Genomic DNA, 19,866 nt, shown 5'->3' with positions numbered 1-19,866 from the left:
AAACACAAATTGTGTTCTCTTCAGAGATGCACAGATTCAGCCTAATGATTCCAATGTTACTGGAAAATGTATTGTTGCTGAAATTAAGAGAAATTACAGCAAAGAGGTTCTGACACTGGACTCATGATTGGCTCAATGAGTAAATGATCTCTCTTAAATGCTGGTTGAGCTCTATGATCCAAGCATCACAGCATCAAGCACGCGTCATGTCACTTGCTGACTGTGAATAGGATTTCCCTGGCAGTGGCTGAACACCGCTGAGGATCTAGTAAGATCAGCTCTTAGCAACACAGCAACCCCTGCAACCTCCCTAACTGTCAGGAAGGGACATGTTTCTCCTACACTTAGAGCTAAACATTGGGGTCATGTAGCCCCAAAGGGTTACAGTGAGACAAAGAAGTCTGCCTACACTTCCTCATTCTCCACCATGTATGGTGGCAGGGTTCACAGCTGTGACCCAAGATGTTTAAATACTTAGGTGTTTATGCAGACAACTTACATCATCTTGACAATTTGGGGAAACATAAAGGTAAAAAAATGCTATGGTATATAGTCAAAAGCTTAGAATTTAAATAATGGGATGTTATTTTAAAATTGTACAACACAATGGTAAGCCCTCATTTATAATACAATTTTTGTTACCCAATTTATAGAAATATAGAAAATATATTGCTCTAGGATCTGTCAAGAGAAGATCAACCAGAGAACCATTTAGGCTTAAGGGAATGTCCTATACTGACAGGTTGAAGGAACGTAACCATTTTAATGTAATGTAAAAGACTATAAGGGGACCTCATACAATAACTCAAAATCTTCAGAGACCTTGTGGATTTCTTTATAATGAACAGTAAAGCATGAATCACAAGGAATGAATGGCAACTTTAAGTGGAAATGTGGAAGTGCATTCCTTTTTCCAAAGGGTTGTGGGAGTATGGAACAAGCTACCCAGTCATGTTGTTGAAGCTGATATACTGTTTTCTTTCAAGAAATAGCAGGATGAGATGTTTGGATCAATTAACTACTAACTACCAAACGGGCTAGATAGGCCAAATGACCTCCTCCCATTTGTACTCTCATATAATTTGTGCAATACACAGGGTAACAACATGATACTCACTCAACATGGTCCACTCAAGAACTTCTTAGCAGTAGTAGTGAGGACTCATACCTGGAAAGTTGTATTTTTCAATGGAGTAATTTTTCTCACTGTTTAACTAGGAAACTAATTGCTTTCATTCCAAAGCAGTCTTCTCTATGATATTGTGCTATTATTTTCCTGTCTGTTTTTTTTTGTTTGGCTGAATTTTGAGTAAATATGAAATTATCTTAACAGGAAGGGATGTATGTGACCCATGACAAACACTGTTCATTCACAAACAACCTTGCCAATGTAATTTTATGTAAAATGCATAAATGTCAGTAAAGATTATATTACTTTTTGGGGATTTAATCTCCTTTACAATGCTCATAAAGAACACATTAACACATTAATAGTATAAGAATATGAGGTGCAACTGAATTATGTCATTAACCATATGGTTTTGAAAAATAAATACTACATAAAACTAGCCAGAAGCTAAGTCAAGAATGATTTAAACTTACATTTCATTTTTAAAAAAACATGAGCTTATGTTGGATATTGACATTAACCAAAAAAGACCTGTAAGAACTGTAATCTGCTCACTTCTTAATTTTAATGGTATGCACCATTAACCTTTGTAAAAAAGTCCACACTTACTTATTTTTTTAAAAAAATTGATTTACTTTAAAATAGTCTGCATGTATGTGATGTAAAGCAGAATAATATTTACATACTGTACTGTTGTTGGGCTCATATACTGTACAGTATTTGCATGGAAAGTTCAGATTGCTTGCTGTACTGTACATTATTCAATAGCGATCAATTTAGCCTAAATAAATTCTCCCCTGCTTTTAACAATCTAAACTGAAATAGTGGTCAACTAGAAATACAAGTATGGGGCTATGGAAATTAATAATGTATGTATGTAATGTATATAAACTAAACATATGCTCATGTTTAAAATGCAAAAAAAGTAATGTAACAATTTAAAACTCATGTGCCTTTTACCTAATACTCTGCATTAAACATATGTACATAAGTAACTTTGAACTACATTTCACCATTTTAACAGTTCACAATTAGATGTGATAAGTTATGCTTTACAATTCATTAAATTAATTATATGATTTTAAGTTAAAACAATTGAATGATTTATATCCCTGCAGAATCACTACTGACATTTGTCCATTATTTTATCAACTGACAGTCTTTAGTAACTTATTGTGGCCTTAACTCTGTAGAATCAAGTAATATCAAAAATAATAAATCAAATTGAAATCAAAACCAGTTTGATTTGATTTGCAGTTAGAATCATGCATGGCACATTTAGAACTGGAAATGTTTTTCTCTATACTTTCTAATATACCCCTGAAGTTGTATTTAGAAAATCTGCTCACAATTCGGTTTCTTTTTTTACAATAAAATAACCCAAAAACTACAGCTACAACTCCGAGGTGTTTCACCTTCTTTTAAAAACCAAAACCAGACAGCAATCGTAATTCACAAGGACTATGGATTTTAAGATATGGCCAGCAGCCATATCACCCTGCAACTTACAACTGGCAACCCACTGAAGCTAAGCAGGTGTGAGTCTGGTCAGTACCTGGATGGGAGACCTCCTGGGAAAAACTAAGGATGCTGCTGGAAGAGGTGTTAGTGGGGCCAGCAGGGGGCGCTCACCCTGCGGCTCATGTGAGTCCTAATGCCCCAGTGTATTGATGGGGACACTATACTGTAAACAGGCACCGTCCTTCGGATGAGACGTAAAACCAGGTCCTGACTCTCTGTGGTCATTAAAAATCCCAGGGTGTTTCTCGAAAAGAGTAGGGGTGTACCCCGGCGTCCTGGCCAAATTTCCCATCGGCCTTTATCAAACATGGCCTCCTAACAATCACCCTCTATAAATTGGCTTAATTACTCTGCTCTCCTTCCCACTGATCGCTGATGTGTGGTGAGCGTTCTGGCGCACTATGGCTGCCGTCGCATCATCTAGGTGGATGCTGCACATTGGTGGTGGTGGAGGGGAGTCCCCATTACCTGTTAAGCGCTTTGAGTGGAGTGTCCAGAAAAGCACTATATAAGTGTAAGCAATTATTATTATTATTATATATAATGTTTTAGCTTTCAGGAATCAGAATATACAGTACTGAAAAACACTACTGTGCACTACGTGTGTCAAATGATCGCATAACTTTGTGACTGTTACCTCAGTTCTTAACCAGCTCATGAAAAAATATATTTATAATGTAGTAAAAAAGTATTAAATCTAAATGCAGTATGATGTAGTAAATCAAAATTCCAGAAAGCTGCTGTAACGCATCCAAACACATCATTTGAAAATATGTAACAGATATAATCTTAAATGTCAGCTGATACTGGAAATCACAGGTTTGGGGCTAGGAACCAGACAGTGCTGCTTGTGTTACATTGTACAAATCACCCTATAAAACAAAAGATCCTGTAGTCAATGTCAGTGTCAGTCATGAATCAGACTGTTATCTGCTATATGGACTTAAAAATGTATTTTGATAACTCTTTGTCAAATCAAATTGGCTAAATCCAGGAAAGGTAGGTAAAAATTCATGTTTCTTCTGCCTATTTTACCAATGAATCCTCAGATAAATCATCAGCTCCCTTTACCAATTTTCCTTTCAATACCTCCAGTGTTCAATAACCATTTAGTATAATACTGCTAATATTCACAGCAAGCTGGTGCTGCAGCAAGCTAGCAGACAACAGACACAAAGCAGGATACACCCTGGACAGGAAAGCCTGTTCACTATGGGGTGTACACACACACTCATGGGGTAGATGCTAATTAACCTTGACTTAAATTAATTAAATTAACCATTTAACTGTGGGAGGACACTGGAGCAGCCAGTGAAAACTTGTGTGGTCTTGGGTAGAAAATGTAAACTCTACATAGATGGTGCGTCAGGACCCAGGAGCTTTGATGAAACAGTTCTAAATGCCATGCCACACTGTGCACCACTTTTCGTTCATACAGTATAACAGAGAAATCTAAATAAGCATAAGTTTCAGTCTCACAACACATAACCTCTCATTTGCACGTCTGCAATCTCAGCCTTTAACCTTGAAAGATCCTTGTGATAATTATTTGGCAGTTGTTGCCATCAAAAATAGTCTTACACTAAACAAAAGCAGCATAAAAGAATAACTTAAAACAATTAAAGTTGCCTTTAAACAATACTGAGGCCCAACATAGAGGATTTGTATAACAAAAAAGTGTTAAGAACCTCTTCATTTTCTTTAATTCGACCAAACCATTCATTCAGTCATACAGCATCACAAAAACAACTACATAGCACCAACTAGAAACTGAGGAAAAGCAGGGAACTTCCAAACACTTACCATTTGGATATGGTGTTTCACAGAGGGTTAGAAAATCAACGATAGGATAATCCATTTCTAGTACTGCAGTGCTCTTTCCATGCATCACTGTTAAACATGGTCTTCTTCCCACAGTGTCATATGACAGACCCCCTGAAAGAATCATGAATGGATCTCTGGGGGAAAAAAAAATGAATACCACTAATGAGACTGTTAAGAAGTAATGAATAAAATAATCTTGCTTTAAGAGGCCAAGAAAATCCAGATCAAGACTGACAGTCTTACTTTATATAAGACTAGTAGATGAAAAATAAAAGGGAAAAGTATTTTTCTTGTGAACAACATTTGCAAGCACAAAGGTGAATGAGTATGAGATTGAGAATGCGAGGCATATAAAACCTGTACAAGTGAGTATTGGAAAAGTATTTTGCAATTTAAAACCTCTCAACAGTTCTGACCATAAATAAACTTCTGCTCACTACATTGTCTATGAAATGGGTAAGTGCTGAGATAAATTAGATTCTAAAGGGGATAACAAAACAGATAAAAACTGAGTTGATTAGACTGGTTAAACAAGGAAATACCATAAAAATAGGTGTACTGAGATACTCATAAGAGTTACATAATTAAATAATAAAACCAGTATTTTTAATTTATAATTAGAATCTGTATGACATTAATAAGAGCTGACATCAAATACAGTAATTCCTATCAGTAGGTGTTCTGTGAAGTGTAGAATCTTTTCTCTTCGCGGCCTGAAAACAGAATTGTAAAGAGTGATTTAAGAGTCATTAATGTGCATCTTAAGCACAGTAGGAAGTGTGGCTTGTTCACATGCCTTTAATGTGCTAGGACTTAAAACATGACACTTGCTGTACGAGATGAACCCTAATTAGCAGTCCCTGCGTACCTTGTTCCCAGGAGATCAACTAACTTGAAGATGAGTAACTTAAATGCCCTGTGCAAAACATTGCAAGACACACTTTAGAACAAATTAAAACCCCAAAGATTACATATAGAAACACTAGCTTTATCACCAAGAGCAAAACAAGCCCTTACCCAGCTCTGGTTGTTTTGTATTCAACTTTTAAGATAGGCTTGCAAGGTTCTGGTTTTTTTCCATCCTTTGGGTGCTTTCCTGAAATAGAACAATTTCAACAGTGTTCAAACAGGTCAAATCAGCTCTTTCTGCCCTGATGCTGCCATTGTCTCTGTGTAGATCTTTTACGTGCCTCTTAGTAAGACAAGACCATCCATCTAGCATACGTGTATTTCTACAAATCTTCAAGACATCGCACAGGGCAAAGATATCTAATAAAGGTTCACAGTTGGCAACCTAGCTGGTAAAGCAACCTAACTTGAAGAGATATTTTAAATTGAATATTGCAGATTCCAAACCTATATACTTTTACTACACATTTTCAACCAACTTCCTTGTGAGCACTGCTGTGTCTGTGGGATATAGTACACTTTCTAACTCATTTATGGAAGCCCAGTGGGAATTCAACTCAGGTCAGAAAATGAAATGATTGTCTCTCTTAGCTAGGACCTGCACTGGCACATCACAGAATTGCAATAAAATAGGAAAGGTACAGTACAAAGCTACAACAGACAGAATTCAAGTCAGGACTGAAGTGCAGGAACAGAACAGCTGAAAAGAATAAGAAACAGTTTTTCTTGTGCGTGCTGTCACAATAAGCCACAAAAAATCATGATTCTGTATATAGGAGAAATACCTCTCCTACTTTCATTACCTACAAAAATATTTTTATTTTTTTAATCAAAAGGATTTAGAAAACAATAGTTTTTTTTTTAAAACAGCAGCTGTAATTACGTTTCTTATTTAATACATAAGTACAGTACAGGCAATTTTCAAACAGGTAACTTTTCAAATAGCTTTTCCCTTGTCAACCATTACTTGGCTAAAGTACACTGTAATATTGTATATCATATTATATCCTAATGAGTCATTTAGGATATGTTACAGTTAATTTTCCCAAGAAATGATGCATGGAGGGTCACATTTTTTACATTTCTGTGGTGGAAGTTTAATTTGATCTATACATTGTATAAATTTCCAGAAAGAGCTGTGATTACAGAGACTGGGGGATTAAACCTACTCAAACGGATTATGCTCTAAAGTTGACCTTGTCTCTTGTGCCAAAAGATTCTTGTATTCCCATAGGTTGTCTCGCCGATTATGGATGAATTAGCAAGCTGCTAATAAAAGTCAAGAAGGTGGCTAAGGGGTATTTAGAAATCAGTTGCTTGGTTTAACTGAGTGAAAATTAATTATTTATAATGCAGCATAACAATGGAAGACAGTTAATAAATGCAACCCCCTGACATGAGGATATTTTTGCAGACTATTTTTTATCTTTGCCCAGTCAAAGTATCAAGGGTGGTTTAAGATGTCTGTGGGACATAAGTCAAAGAAAGAATGTTCCCATGGGGGTTTTTGCAGCTCTGAATTGACAGTAATTGACACCCAGTGCATCTGCAACAGACCTGGGAAGGAACCTGTGGCACAGTTGATGAGGCCCATGTACTGTAAGAATAGTCGACGACATGTTTTGCAAAGTCTAAACCTGAAGAGATGAGGTAGAACTGAACCACATCCATCTTGAGACAGGTGACTTCACCTTTAGCCTACACACTACACTGAATGACCAATGGCTAAGGAGACATACATAACACATTATATTCCCATACTATAACCTCATCTAAATAATGCTCAAGTGAAGGCTTCCTCAAGGATCTCAGTAATCAAGAACTTATTATGTAATTAACTATACAGAGTCAAGCTGATCCACCAGACTCACTTCTCTTTTGACCTGAGTGTGATTTTAGTTCAGATGAAACCTGCTGCAATTTCTAAATCACATTTAAAACAGAACAAAAAGCCTTTCTTTATGCAAAGGGTTTGGGGAGCAAGGAACTAGCTACCTAGCCAATTTGATATTGAATCTGATATGGGTGTGACACCCGAAGAAGGCTCCACAGCTGAAACGCTGTGTTTCTTTTCTTCTCAGCATGGAATAAACTTTACTTGTTCCTTTGGAGCCTACGCATGCTACTTGAACTACGTGAATCTCATACGCTGATGTCTTTCAAGGAATGGCTGGATTAAATATTCAGATAAATTAGCTACTAACGAAGGGGCTTCATGTGTTGTGTTCATGTGTTGAAAAAAATCCTCTTGTTTTAAACTGTTCTTATTAAAAATAAAAATAGTTTCAATCTCTAAATCACAATTCATTGTATAATAAAGCAAGATAACAGTAATAATAATAATTGCATACACTTATATATCGCTTTTCTGGACACTCCACTCAAAGCGCTTTACAGGTAATGGGGACTCCCCTCCACCACCACCAATGTGCAGCATCCACCTGGATGATGCGATGGCAGCCATAGTGCGCCAGAACGCTCACAACACATCAGATATCAGTGGGGAGGAGAGCAGAGTAATGTAGCCAATTCATAGAGGGGGATTATTAGGAGGCCATGATTGGTAAGGGCCAATGGGAAATTTGGCCAGGACGCCGGGATTACACCCCTACTCTTTTCGAGAAACGCCCAAGGATTTTTAATGACCACAGAGAGTCAGAACCTCGGTTTTACATCTCATCCGAAGGACGGGGCCTGTTTACAGTATAGTGTCCCCGTCACTATACTGGGGCATTAGGACCCACATGGACTGCAGGGTGAGCGCCCCCTGCTGGCCCCACTAACACCTCTTCCAGCAGCAACCTTAGTTTTTCCCAGGAGGTCTCCCATCCAGGAACTGACCAGGCTCATACCTGCTTAGCTTCAATGATATGGCAGCTGGCTGGGAAAAAGTATTGAGAGATACTTTCTCTCAGTATTGAGAGAAAATATTTATAGCTTTCAGCAAGTGAGATCAATATTTTTACCTGTCATTGTAAAGATTCAGAAAGATTTATGAGTACAGAAACATCTTTCCAAAATGTTCAAAGTTTAGACCTGTTATGCTTACAGACAATTAATACTTAAAAATTCCTCTCCTGGATGTTAAGGCCATTTGTCTCAACAAAAGCCAACCCACAACACAAAACCCAGGTTTCCCAAATGGACACACATGCCATTTATCAGTTGTACTTCCTCATGTCAGCCTCTAAAATGCAAACATCAGAATATAAGAATGTAAGTCAATCATTATGTCAACAGCAAATTATTTAACAATTTTAAACTCTCAACATTTCTGTTGCGAAGTAAACTAAAGCCAGTCTCAGACAAAAAAAAAATTAATGACCTACCTCATTAAAATTAAACCATAACATCCAAAGTCATGTTTAATCTTACTGCTGTATTTCACTTTGGGGTTCTGTTATTCATGAAATGTCAAAACAGATCTATCACCATCTAGTTTTTCTCTGAATGCAACTTGCCTTGCATAGCATTCTGTGATTTTATGAAGGGTGGGGAAACCAGACATTTTAAGAAAAGGTCTTCAAGGCAAAGCCTAGGACGACAATGATAAACAAAAATGTTGTCTTCTGTCAAAGCCTAAATGACAGCTGTTATTTTGGTTTTGTAATTCTTTAAATATCTGAAGGCGGTTAGCATTGATAAAAATTTGTGCATATGAATTGAGACTTGGTTAATAAAAAGAACATAAAGAGAAAAAGTTAGGGTTGAATGATCAAACTGAGGTGTAATTAGTGGAGTCCCACAGGGACCTGTACTAGAAGCACTTCTCTTCTTAATTGAGTGTATATGATCTAGATTCTGAGATAGTTAATAAACTAATTCAGTTTGTAAATTATATTTAATATTTAATATATATATATAATATTAAATATATATTTAATATTTAACATATAAACAATATTTGGGTATTAATGTTGACATTGTTTATATCTTCCAGACAATGTGGCGAAGCAAACAAAAAGGGGAAACAAAACATAAGGCTGTATAGTCAAAAGTGTAGAATTAAAATCCATTAATTTTCTATCCACTCAGCCATAGACTATGTCAGCAATAATCCTGGACAGGATGCCAGTCCATCAAAGTGCATACAGAGAGTTATGGTAATGGTACCCACTATGCCACCATGCCACCCATTGAATCAAGACATACAGTATAAGGCTAAAATGCGCTCATTTAGACTAATTTAGAATATTGTATACAATTTTGGTTACCAAGTTAAAAAAATATATTGTTGCCCTGGAACAAGTCCACAGAAAAGCAATCATGAACACTTAGTTCCGGGGCTAAAAGGAATGTCTTTAACTAACAGGGCGAAAGACCTGAACCTATTCAGTCTTGAACATGTTTCCTCACTTGCAAAAAGTTCAACACTTTTACCACAAAGATCATTATTAACCACAATCTAGTCCTGTGTCTCCTTTATATGTGAGCCATGAGTTCATATGAAAATACTTTTTATCTACAAGACAATGATAAGAGTTATACAAATTTTGATTTTGTTCATGAATGCATATGGTTGTGTCAGCAGCCATATCACCCAGCAACTCACAACTGGCAACCCACTAAGCTCAGCAGGTGTGAGCCTGGTCAGTACCTGGATGAGAGAACTCCTGGGAATTATTATTTTTATTCTGCATAGTTTATTTAGGATTATCAATCTAGACATTAGTTCTAGGCAGAAATTTGAAAACAAAACACAAAACCAAAAACAGAAGTCAGTTTCAAAGACTTGAATGCAAAAAGAAAAGGATTTATGCTTAAGATGATGGATATCATGCCTGTAATAGTTTTTGTTCAGGAAGTGTAGTAATTTATTTGGGTATCCAAGCACTGCCTCCTATTACACATACATTTTAGTAACTAAGTTTTTATGATAATTTTATTTATTTTTTTATAATAAAGTTAGTGAAATCAAAGAGGTTCCTGCCCACTTTTTAAGCCTAAAAAACAACAAAAGCGGACAAAAACATAATGCCATCACAGATTCCAGCTATAAAACAATTTATTTTGTTCAAGATTATTTAAGATTACTCTTTGTTTATAGAAACTGTCAGGTTTTGGGTATTTTAATTAAATATATTTTGCTAAAATACATAGAGAAGAAAATTAAAAAGGTCAACACAACACATTTAGGAAGTACTACTATTAATTTGAATTTTTGTTTTGTATTCTGCACATTAACAAAAAAACTTATATAACAAACAAGTTCAGTCTTCATAACAGATATTGAACAGTTCACATTTAATTATTAATTAACAATGCTTTTGTGTGTGTTTTAGAGTGACTTTGAAAATGCTAACCATTTAATTAAATATTGTCTAAGAAATATTTGTATATGTTCTTTTGGCATTTTAGAATTTTTCTTCACCAATCTGCTATTGGTGTAATTTTAGGCTTCAATCTGAATCATTAGAATATTATATCCTAAGCATTAGAAAAGGATGATGGCACTTTTCTAAAGCTCACTTTCAACATTTCATAAGGGGTAAGATCTTGTTTACAAATGAAGCCACATATGTCTGGTTGTTTTGTTCAGGGTTAGTACTGTATTTTACTAAAAACAAACCCTTCTATACAAGGCACTCTTCTAATAGTTTTGCACAACCCTGCAATGCAAACAGTTCACTGTATACTAATATTATCTCTTAGAGTTCAGTAAGATTCCCAAACAGTTGAGATTGACAGTCTGTGCACAGCTAAATCTTACCAATTCATGTTAAATGGAAAATGTTTTTTTACATCTTTGTCATACTAGAAACAATTAACTCAAATGGAAAAAAAAACTACAAAAGGGTAACTTTGCCTTCTGGCCTAAAGGAGAGACAAAATAATTCAAGTGAACACAATAGTACAGCATGACTCAAGTTAAAGGAAGCAGCATAGATTTCTTTTTGTTCTTACCATGTGGTGTGATTATCTGTGCAGGTTTAGCAGAATTTTTTACATTCCAGATGGTCAAAGTGCCATCTGAGTGGCTGCAGATGAACTGCTTTCCTTCATGATGCCAGGCCACAGAGTGAATAGCCTAGAAAAAAATAAACAAACATGGACTCTGCTTTTTGAAATACCGTTAGCAGTAGTAAGACTGACGTTTAAAATGTTACCCATACAATAACAAACCCCAGAGAAGCCACGACCATTAACAAAAAGTATACAGGATGACAAAACATGTTTCCTAAAGCTAATGGTAGTCAGATAAGATCATGTCTAACTTAAAAATTGATCAAATACTATACATACTGTAGAAGTGGTATTTTAATAAAATTACAAAAACCAATTATTATTATCAAACATATTTCTCAAACAAAACATTAAACATTTATAAAACAAATCTGCTTCCTTGCAAAAAGACAAATATTAAAAGCTATGTGTCTTTCAAGTGAGCTTTTAGTGTTTCTAATAAGTTTTGTTTCATTCTTAAAAGTACTGATGACATATTTAAATTATCTTTTCATACAGCCCAATGTATTATTTTTTCATGAAGCACACAAATTAATGCAGTACTGATGGCAATATCATTTGAAACGCTGCATACAGTACATGTTTTTTAGCAAGCAAGTAGTCTGAGCTGTAATAGCAGGGTGCTTTGAAAGACTCATAAAGATCACTACATGACATCATAAAATGCCTATATAATCTGAAAGGACTATACATGGTTTAAAATAAGCCTTCTTTGGGTGTCACACCCATATCAGATTCAATATCAAATTGGCTAGGTAGCTAGTTCCTTGCTCCCAAAACCCTTTGCATAAAGAAAGGCTTTTTGTTCTGTTTTAAATGTGATTTAGAAATTGCAGCCGGATTAAAAATGAAAGGATGAGACGGCCAAAACGTCCTTAACATATGCTCCTTCCCAAGGGTCTCTTTGTGAAGATGTTCACCTCTGGATATGGTCTGAAATCTTTTACCACTGTTACAGTGATACAGTTGTGATTGCTATGCATTTTAAAACTCTCCTGCTAATACAGTAGTTTGCTTAAGACTCCTCCCTCCACTTTAGAATCACATTTTAGAACCACAGCAACATATAAATAAACTTTATTTAAATAACTATTTAGAACTGTTCCTATTTTCCACACACCAAAAAACACCAAAAAAACCTTAATAACATAACATAGCATTATAACATAGTTACACATGTCGTCAACAAGCAATATTGATGATGGGTTAACATCACGGCTGTCACTTTTACGTATTTTGTGAATATTTCACAAATCTTGTAGTAATGTACTATGCATAAAAATGACTGTTTCTACAGTATCACTGTACTGGGATCTACATCTCAATGAACACCTGTATCTGGTAGCTATGAAGAAGTGCTCTTCGTGAAAAACATAACGATGGTCAAACAAAACAAACAAAAAAACTCATTTTGAAAAGAGATCTCCCAATAAAAACAATATTCCTTCAGATCTGCAGTGGCAGGCAAAACAAAAATGGGTAGTACTGTAGTGTATGTGAAACAGAAAAAAGAAGGATATGAAATTTTCATAACTCTTGCCCTTTCTGCTATGATTCATTTTTTTTTGCCAATCTTCCTGTTAATAACAGAAATATTTCTGAAAATCCTTATTTATACAGCAATAAGTCCATCAGTCAACCGGAAAATATACTTTGATGTAGGATCTTGTATAACATAACAAAAAAGGCAAAACTGAACATTACTGATCGCAAAAAGGCATGAACCAAGGCCATGTCTGTCACTGGCCAGCTTGAAATGGAGACTTATCAGCCCAGCTCACGGGTAGTTAGCTTTCTTGACAAAAAAATAATTTAAGAATGGTGAAACAAAAAGCACTACAGGCTCCTGATGAATAACTGCTGGGGAGAGTGGTTCAATTAAGGAGGGGTGTCATTGCTCTTATTCTGAAGTCCCATGGAAATGAGAGCTTTCATAAAGTGACAGCACTCAACATGCTTGTTACTTTGCACTTCAATCTGGAAAATGATTAAAGTAAAAATGTTTTGGCTATTTGACACTAACAGACTCAGTCGAACATTTAACAGGTGCCAGTCATGTTTTTTTTTTTTCTGTTAGTTTCTAGGGGTCTGTTGGTACTGACAGAATATTCCTAAAATTCACTAAATATCAGTCTATCCCTTTATCCCTGAAAGCCAATCAAATATTTCTAAAGGCTAATCCAAAATAAATATACAGGCTGTTTCTTGCCATCTTTAACATCTTATGAAGCTGACAAAAGAAGTTAAAGCCTTATAATGATGGATTGTTTTGTGGGATTTCAAGTTTTGAAGTAAACATCTATGGGAGAACAGCACATTAAAGAGCCACAGAGGTCTTCAGCACATAGTCCCTAGTGTTGAGAGACCAATTACACTGCTAATCCATAACTAAAACTTGTGTTCTCTAGCGGGAGACTGGCATCACACATCACCCCCATAGGAGAGAGAGACAAGTGCAGCGTAAATAAATTAACATCAGTAAATGTATTTGACAGAATATAAAGTGGATGCTCTGCTGATACATAAAACCAGCAAAAGCACCTGGATACATATTGTATCTGTGAAATCTGGCTGCCATTGTAAATTCACAGGCCTGAATTAAAATGCTCATCCAAAAGTTGATCTACAGCAGACAAGGGCTTCCACACTCTGCAATGTTATTTTTGGTTTTGATGAACTACTGTACATGTTTACTCTGAAACTTGAACTCCCAAAAGCAAAGAAACCCAAAGTGCTTTACATACAGTATAAGAGACCTACTTCATTCACTACTAAAGTGCAGCAAGCACCTGGGTGACGTGTGGCGCCATGTGCTTGAGTCATGTGCAGTTTCACCACAGAACAGTTCAGGCAAAGAAAATTAGAAATTTCTTTATTAGCCGAAGTTAAAAAAGTTTAGTGAGGCCATGCAGAACAAAGTCATAGTGGATTTTAGCCAAGATACCAGGTTAACAATCCTGTTCTTTCAAAAAGGGTCTGGAGAATCCAATCCAATGGGAATCCGATGGGGAGTCAGCAAACATCTTAAATCATTATTTTAGTTTTGTATATACAGCATGTTATATGTTTTCTATTCCTATTATTGTTGCAGTTTTAGTTTTTTTAATGAGGTGTTTTTACTCACCTCAGGGGTTTGTTGCCATTTTAGCTGGGGATGGAAAGGGGTGTTTTGTTGTGGTTTATTTTTTTGGATTGTTTATAAAAGGGGGTATTTCATGTCAGGACTTTCTTTCAAAAGAAAGCATTTCCTACTGTACAGAGTTTTTGGTTACCGTATTGGGGTGCTGTTTGAAATTCTGGTCTTGAGGGAAGAGTCACCTACTGGTCTGCCAATTTCACTTGCAGCAATAACCTGGTTTCCCTTTGAGTCTCCAATGTCAGTATGGACCAGGCCCAACCTTGTTCAACGTTTGTAATTTGGCTACGAGGTAAAAAGGTTGCAGATTTTCAGTCATTAACTTTCCACTGAATTTAACCCTCACTTTGTATGTATATAAAACATTACAAGAAGTATAGTAGTAGTATTTTGGAATAAAAACAATTTTCAACAAAGTGAAAGTACATGTTTCAAGGGGTACAATGATATGTTTTTTTCCAAATTATAACCTCCCATTAGAATTGAAGGAGAGAAATTGTGGGCTGGATTTGGAATAGTTACATAATGAATATGTAAGCTTGTTTTTTGCTTGCTTGCCTTGATATACTATTCTTTTCCCAATCAGCTAAATCTAGATAGTGATACAGTGAAACAGCAAAGAAATGGCAGTGACGGTTCATTTTCTGCTTTTTGACAGACATCATAAATCTAATCTTACCAGAATCGGAACTAGAAATACTCATACAGGAAGCACAGTGTTTGTGGAGTGCATTTGACTCTATGTTGAATTTGCATTAAAAAAACATCTGAAAATGGTGAGGCACTGGCCACTTCTAAAGTCCTATGACCTCCAACAACAAAAGGAAATGCTATGTGAAAATGTTTACTAAAACCCAGTTGAAATACAATTACACACAATTATTTATACAGTTTTAGAATACTATATCACATAAGGAAAATCTAAAATGGGCTCCTGGTAGAAATACGCAAGTGTAATGTTAATTATGAAGGACAATTTTAAACTATCTGCAGAAATGTGGTGCAGGAACTGCAGGAATTATGAACATAAACTAATTTATTCCAGAATGTGCATCACTGCCTAGAACAAGAAAACATAATAGGAAAAGGCAGAAGTTAATTCAATGCTGAGAAGAAGAAAAAGAAAAAAACTCCCAGAAAATATACCACAGCCAAAACATTGTTTTCTCTTTCTTTTTATATTTGGGACTTGAATTAACCTCCACTCTTCTTTTGCAGCACCCCCCCTCAGGACAAAGTCTAACAGTTTAGATGGAAAGGAAAGAAAATGTATAAAAGTATGTATACATTATTTTTGTTAGTAGGGTCTACATTTAATGGAGAAGTGATACTGCTCTGAATAACAACACTTCAAACCACAGGGCCCACTGTTGCAAGGCAAGCCAAGGTACCCATACAACCACTGGTAGGGGAAGCTCAGTCAAGTCAGCTAATGACACTGCCAAGACCTGAGCCACTGATATCTACCGATATCTATACCACAGGGCTTAACCTACACTACCAACAGGCCAGTTGCCATAAAAGTTTACTCTGGGTATCTACTGTATATATCAAAACAAAAAGAATTGATACAACTTCACCTCTCCCGCATTCTCATTGGATAGAACTTGTTTGTCAACTGCTGAACATTTTGCTTTGAATTGCATAAGTTATATGGTCCACATAGGGAAAGTAACATCTCGTAACCAAAAAAGCCAAGCAACCACTAAAGAAAAAAATCTGATTTTTAAGTAAAGGTTAATGTTCTGTTCATTTTGGTTCACAGGCTTTACTTGAATAAAATGTAAGACTTGCACATTTGAAATTAACTGTAGGTACTGTATAAATATCTGAGGTGCAATAATGAAGGCCAACCAATAACCACAGGTAGGCTCCTCTTATTAACAAAACACTTTTAATCCCTGGACAATTTTGAAAACACAAAAAAATCCCTCCTTGCTCCTATCAGGAATTTATTCTGTTCCCATTATAACTGTCTATTATTGAATTATGGGACAGAAAAAAAATATCCTAAAAACTTTTCATTTTGAAACATACAGTAGCTATGAAAAGACATCTGTTTTTGCTTCCTTTTTTAGGTAACAGAGCTCAAAACTATGATCATGTTTACGAACAATTGGAGGCTGCAAAGCACATTTCTTTCACTTGCTAAAACAAAAATTACGCACTTACACCTAGCAATTTAACTAGGAAGTATACCATGATATTTCATAAACTAACATGGCGGCTCTGTGGCTAAGGATCTGTGCCTGTGGCTGGAAGATTGCGAGTCTGTATCCTGCGGCTGGCAGAGGAATCCTACTCTGTTGGGCCCCTGAGGAAGGCCCTAAACCCCAACTGCTCCAAGGGTGCCACATACAGTAAATGTCTGACTTTGCACTCTGAAACACCCCAAGCTTCTCTCCCTGTCTGTGTGTCTTATGGAGAGTAAGTTTGGGTATGCAAAAATACAAATTCCTAATATAAGAAATTGTATATGGCCAATAAAGTGATCTTAAAATCTGTATCAACTCAGGTAATCGAAGATCAGGAGACTAAAAAAATGTTTTAAAAAGAAACAGAACAAAGGATAATAATGTTTCAAATATAAGTGTATTTATCAAAATAAAGTATATGGTTTCTACAACAATTATGGCTCTGAAAAAAACAGTTTTAAGTGTTTTGATCACAACATGGAATACCCTGCAGCTGGAAGAAAATTAAAATGAGAATTATGTGATTTTATTCAGAGAATGAAAATCATCCTCATTCCATCTTGACAAGTTAAAAAAAAACTCATTTATTTTTTCTTGGAGACACTAACAATCTAGCATTAAATATCTTCAGTATTGTAGCTGTTACTGTTTCCTCACCTAACACTAGGCAGGGAGACACAAAGAGGATATGGCCGTTATTTTCGGGTTTGGGTTGTGAGCTGGGGAAAAGTTTTGGTTTCCAAGGTTCTGAAGGGATGCTGAAGTGAACTTTGTGTGATCGATCTGAAGCTAGAACACTGTCCTGAATTCTGTTTTTTTTTTGCTTTCAGTCACCAGTACAGTTTGTACATTAAACATTAAAAGGACATTACAAGTTCCTTTTTTGTACATCAGGTGTCGGCTTTCAATCACACATGCTACAGAAAATTAGGGAAAAGAAAAGTAGGGAGAAGTAGCAAAGACTGTACTACAGTCAATATCGTACCCAAACATCACTATGTAAAACAATTAAAGAACATAAGGGTCACATGAAAAACAGTGGTAACATAAATCTAAATCTCTCTCAACTTTTAATAGGAGTTGTAGTGTTGTCATTTAAACAGATTTAGTGTCATTTGGACAATAAAAGCAATCTGCTCACCGAATTTTTTTTAAACATCCTTTAACACCATGATTTCATAATTACCAAAATTATTTCTTGACTAAAATAATCCTTTACATCCTTCAGGTAGACTAACTAATATGATCAAGTTGCTTCCTTCACATACAGTGCCTTTTTAATTCATCTTAACTTTTATGTTGGATGTGAAAGTCCACATCCCAAAATGCTACAAGTATGGCATTTTTCTTTGATGCTAAAGAATATCAATTACAGGAGAATTATATATTAAATGTAACTATTCTAGCATTCAATTAATTTTTAAATGATTATTACTGCCCAAGTATTATTTACAATTTATCTGTCCAAAGATTATGCTAATTTATATATGGGTTACTGGAAAAATAATATTTAACAAGAACAATATATAAAACAACATATACAGATGCAGCCATTCAAAATGGGTGAGGTATTTCGCGGCATACCGCGACACGCCCACCGGGGTATCACGCGGTTCACGTGTGTCACGTGACTAACTATCCGGCGTCGCCTTGTAAAACCGCCAGGGGGAGCTTAACCTCTCATGTACAGCATTTGAGCCTTTAATTTTGAACTGTGTATTACAGCATGTTAATCATCAGTCATTAAAATGTTGGTATATTTTATGAAAGCAAGATTGCTCAGTTGGACAAAAGTACACAACCTACCTTTATCAGAAATATTTATGCATGAAAGCCTTTACTGAAGATATTACTAATAGTATTAATAATGGATGACTTTGGACAAGCTGTATACTCAAAGTATAATTTCTTTAGCACATATGTACAAGCAATTGGAATCTGTCCAAGCCATACTTTGTCAGGGATTTTGTTTTAAAAGCAAGGAAGTTTTTAAAAACTTCCTTGCTTTTAACAGGGCGTTTCATAATTTCTAACTATGAAAATGATTTAAAATGCGACACCTATCATGAAAAGAAAAAAATACCTTGTAAAAATCTTGTAAAAATATATTTTCATTGTTCAAATATACATTAAGTCTGACTATCATATAATAAGTTAAATACAAAACTAAAGAAAAAATAGGGTTAAATATAATTCAAAATATTTTGCTAACAATGTTAACTGTTTATGAATACTAAAATGTATTAACTAAGGAGTAGGATGGCACAGTTGTTAGTATGTTTTTTGTTTTGTTTCTTTTTCATAAATACAACAGTAGTACCTGATGTCTCAGTGGCTTTCAAAATTAAATTATGCATGCAAACCTGTGAACTAGAAAGATAACTAAGATATCCATCCATTATATTCCATAATATCCATGAAATATATGGCGCTGAAATATGTGTGACGCAGTGGTGGCCTGACACGGTGAGGTGCCCTGGCAGCTGTGTGATGCAGTGGTGGTCGGGTATGTAGAGGTGCACTGGCAGCTGTGTGTTGTGACGCAGTGGTGGCCTGGCACGGTGAGGTGCGCTGGCAGCTGTGTGGTGTGACGCAGTGGTGGCCTGGCACGGTGAGGTGCGCTGGCAGCTGTGTGATGCAGTGGTGGTCGGGTATGTAGAGGTGCACTGGCAGCTGTGTGTTGTGACGCAGTGGTGGCTGGGCACGGTGAGGTGCGCTGGCAGCTGTGTGATGCAGTGGTGGCCTGGTACGGTGAGGTGCGCTGGCAGCTATGTGGTGTGACGCAGTGGTGGCCTGGTACGGTGAGGTGCGCTGGCAGCTGTGTGGTGTGACGCTGTGGTGGCCTGGCACGGTGAGGTGCGCTGGCAGCTGTGTGATGCAGTGGTGGCCTGGCACGGTGAGGTGCGCTGGCAGCTGTGTGGTGTGATGCAGTGGTGGAAATGTTCACCATGTTTCACCATGCTGAAAATGTTTGTACCAGACTTTTTTGAGGCCTGTTTAATTGTGTCTGAAGTCTGATGTTGTAAATGTTATTGTTAAAAAGATCCATGAAAATGTCACTACTAAAGTTAGCTGGTACTGTTGGTATTGTAAGTGGCAAGTTGAGCTCATATTTTAGATTTTGTGTAGTTGCTAGTGTTGAACTGTGTGTTGGATGCACATGAATATATTCATTATATGCCAGCGCA

The 19,866-nt window shown here is 36.2% G+C and overlaps 1 protein-coding gene across 25 annotated transcripts in view; it reads right to left on the bottom strand.

Annotated features, from left to right (window-relative positions):
• LOC102692053 (syntaxin-binding protein 5) overlaps positions 1 to 19,866 on the bottom strand; it is a 219,130-nt gene that overhangs the window by 78,792 nt on the left and 120,472 nt on the right. For all 25 annotated transcript variants that reach the window (XM_069179051.1, XM_069179015.1, XM_069179018.1 and 22 more), the window contains 3 exons: positions 11,288 to 11,411; positions 5,492 to 5,570; positions 4,454 to 4,608 (listed from right to left, as the gene is read on the bottom strand). In XM_069179051.1, coding sequence (XP_069035152.1) covers positions 4,454 to 4,608; positions 5,492 to 5,570; positions 11,288 to 11,411 — 358 coding nt within the window. The remainder of the gene's footprint in view (positions 1 to 4,453; positions 4,609 to 5,491; positions 5,571 to 11,287; positions 11,412 to 19,866) is intronic.

Source organism: Lepisosteus oculatus, chromosome 2, assembly GCF_040954835.1.
Source record: "Lepisosteus oculatus isolate fLepOcu1 chromosome 2, fLepOcu1.hap2, whole genome shotgun sequence".
Lineage (NCBI taxonomy): Eukaryota > Metazoa > Chordata > Actinopteri > Semionotiformes > Lepisosteidae > Lepisosteus > Lepisosteus oculatus.
The sequence above is the reverse complement of the archived record's forward strand: the minus strand, read 5'-3'. Positions and strand labels throughout refer to the sequence as shown.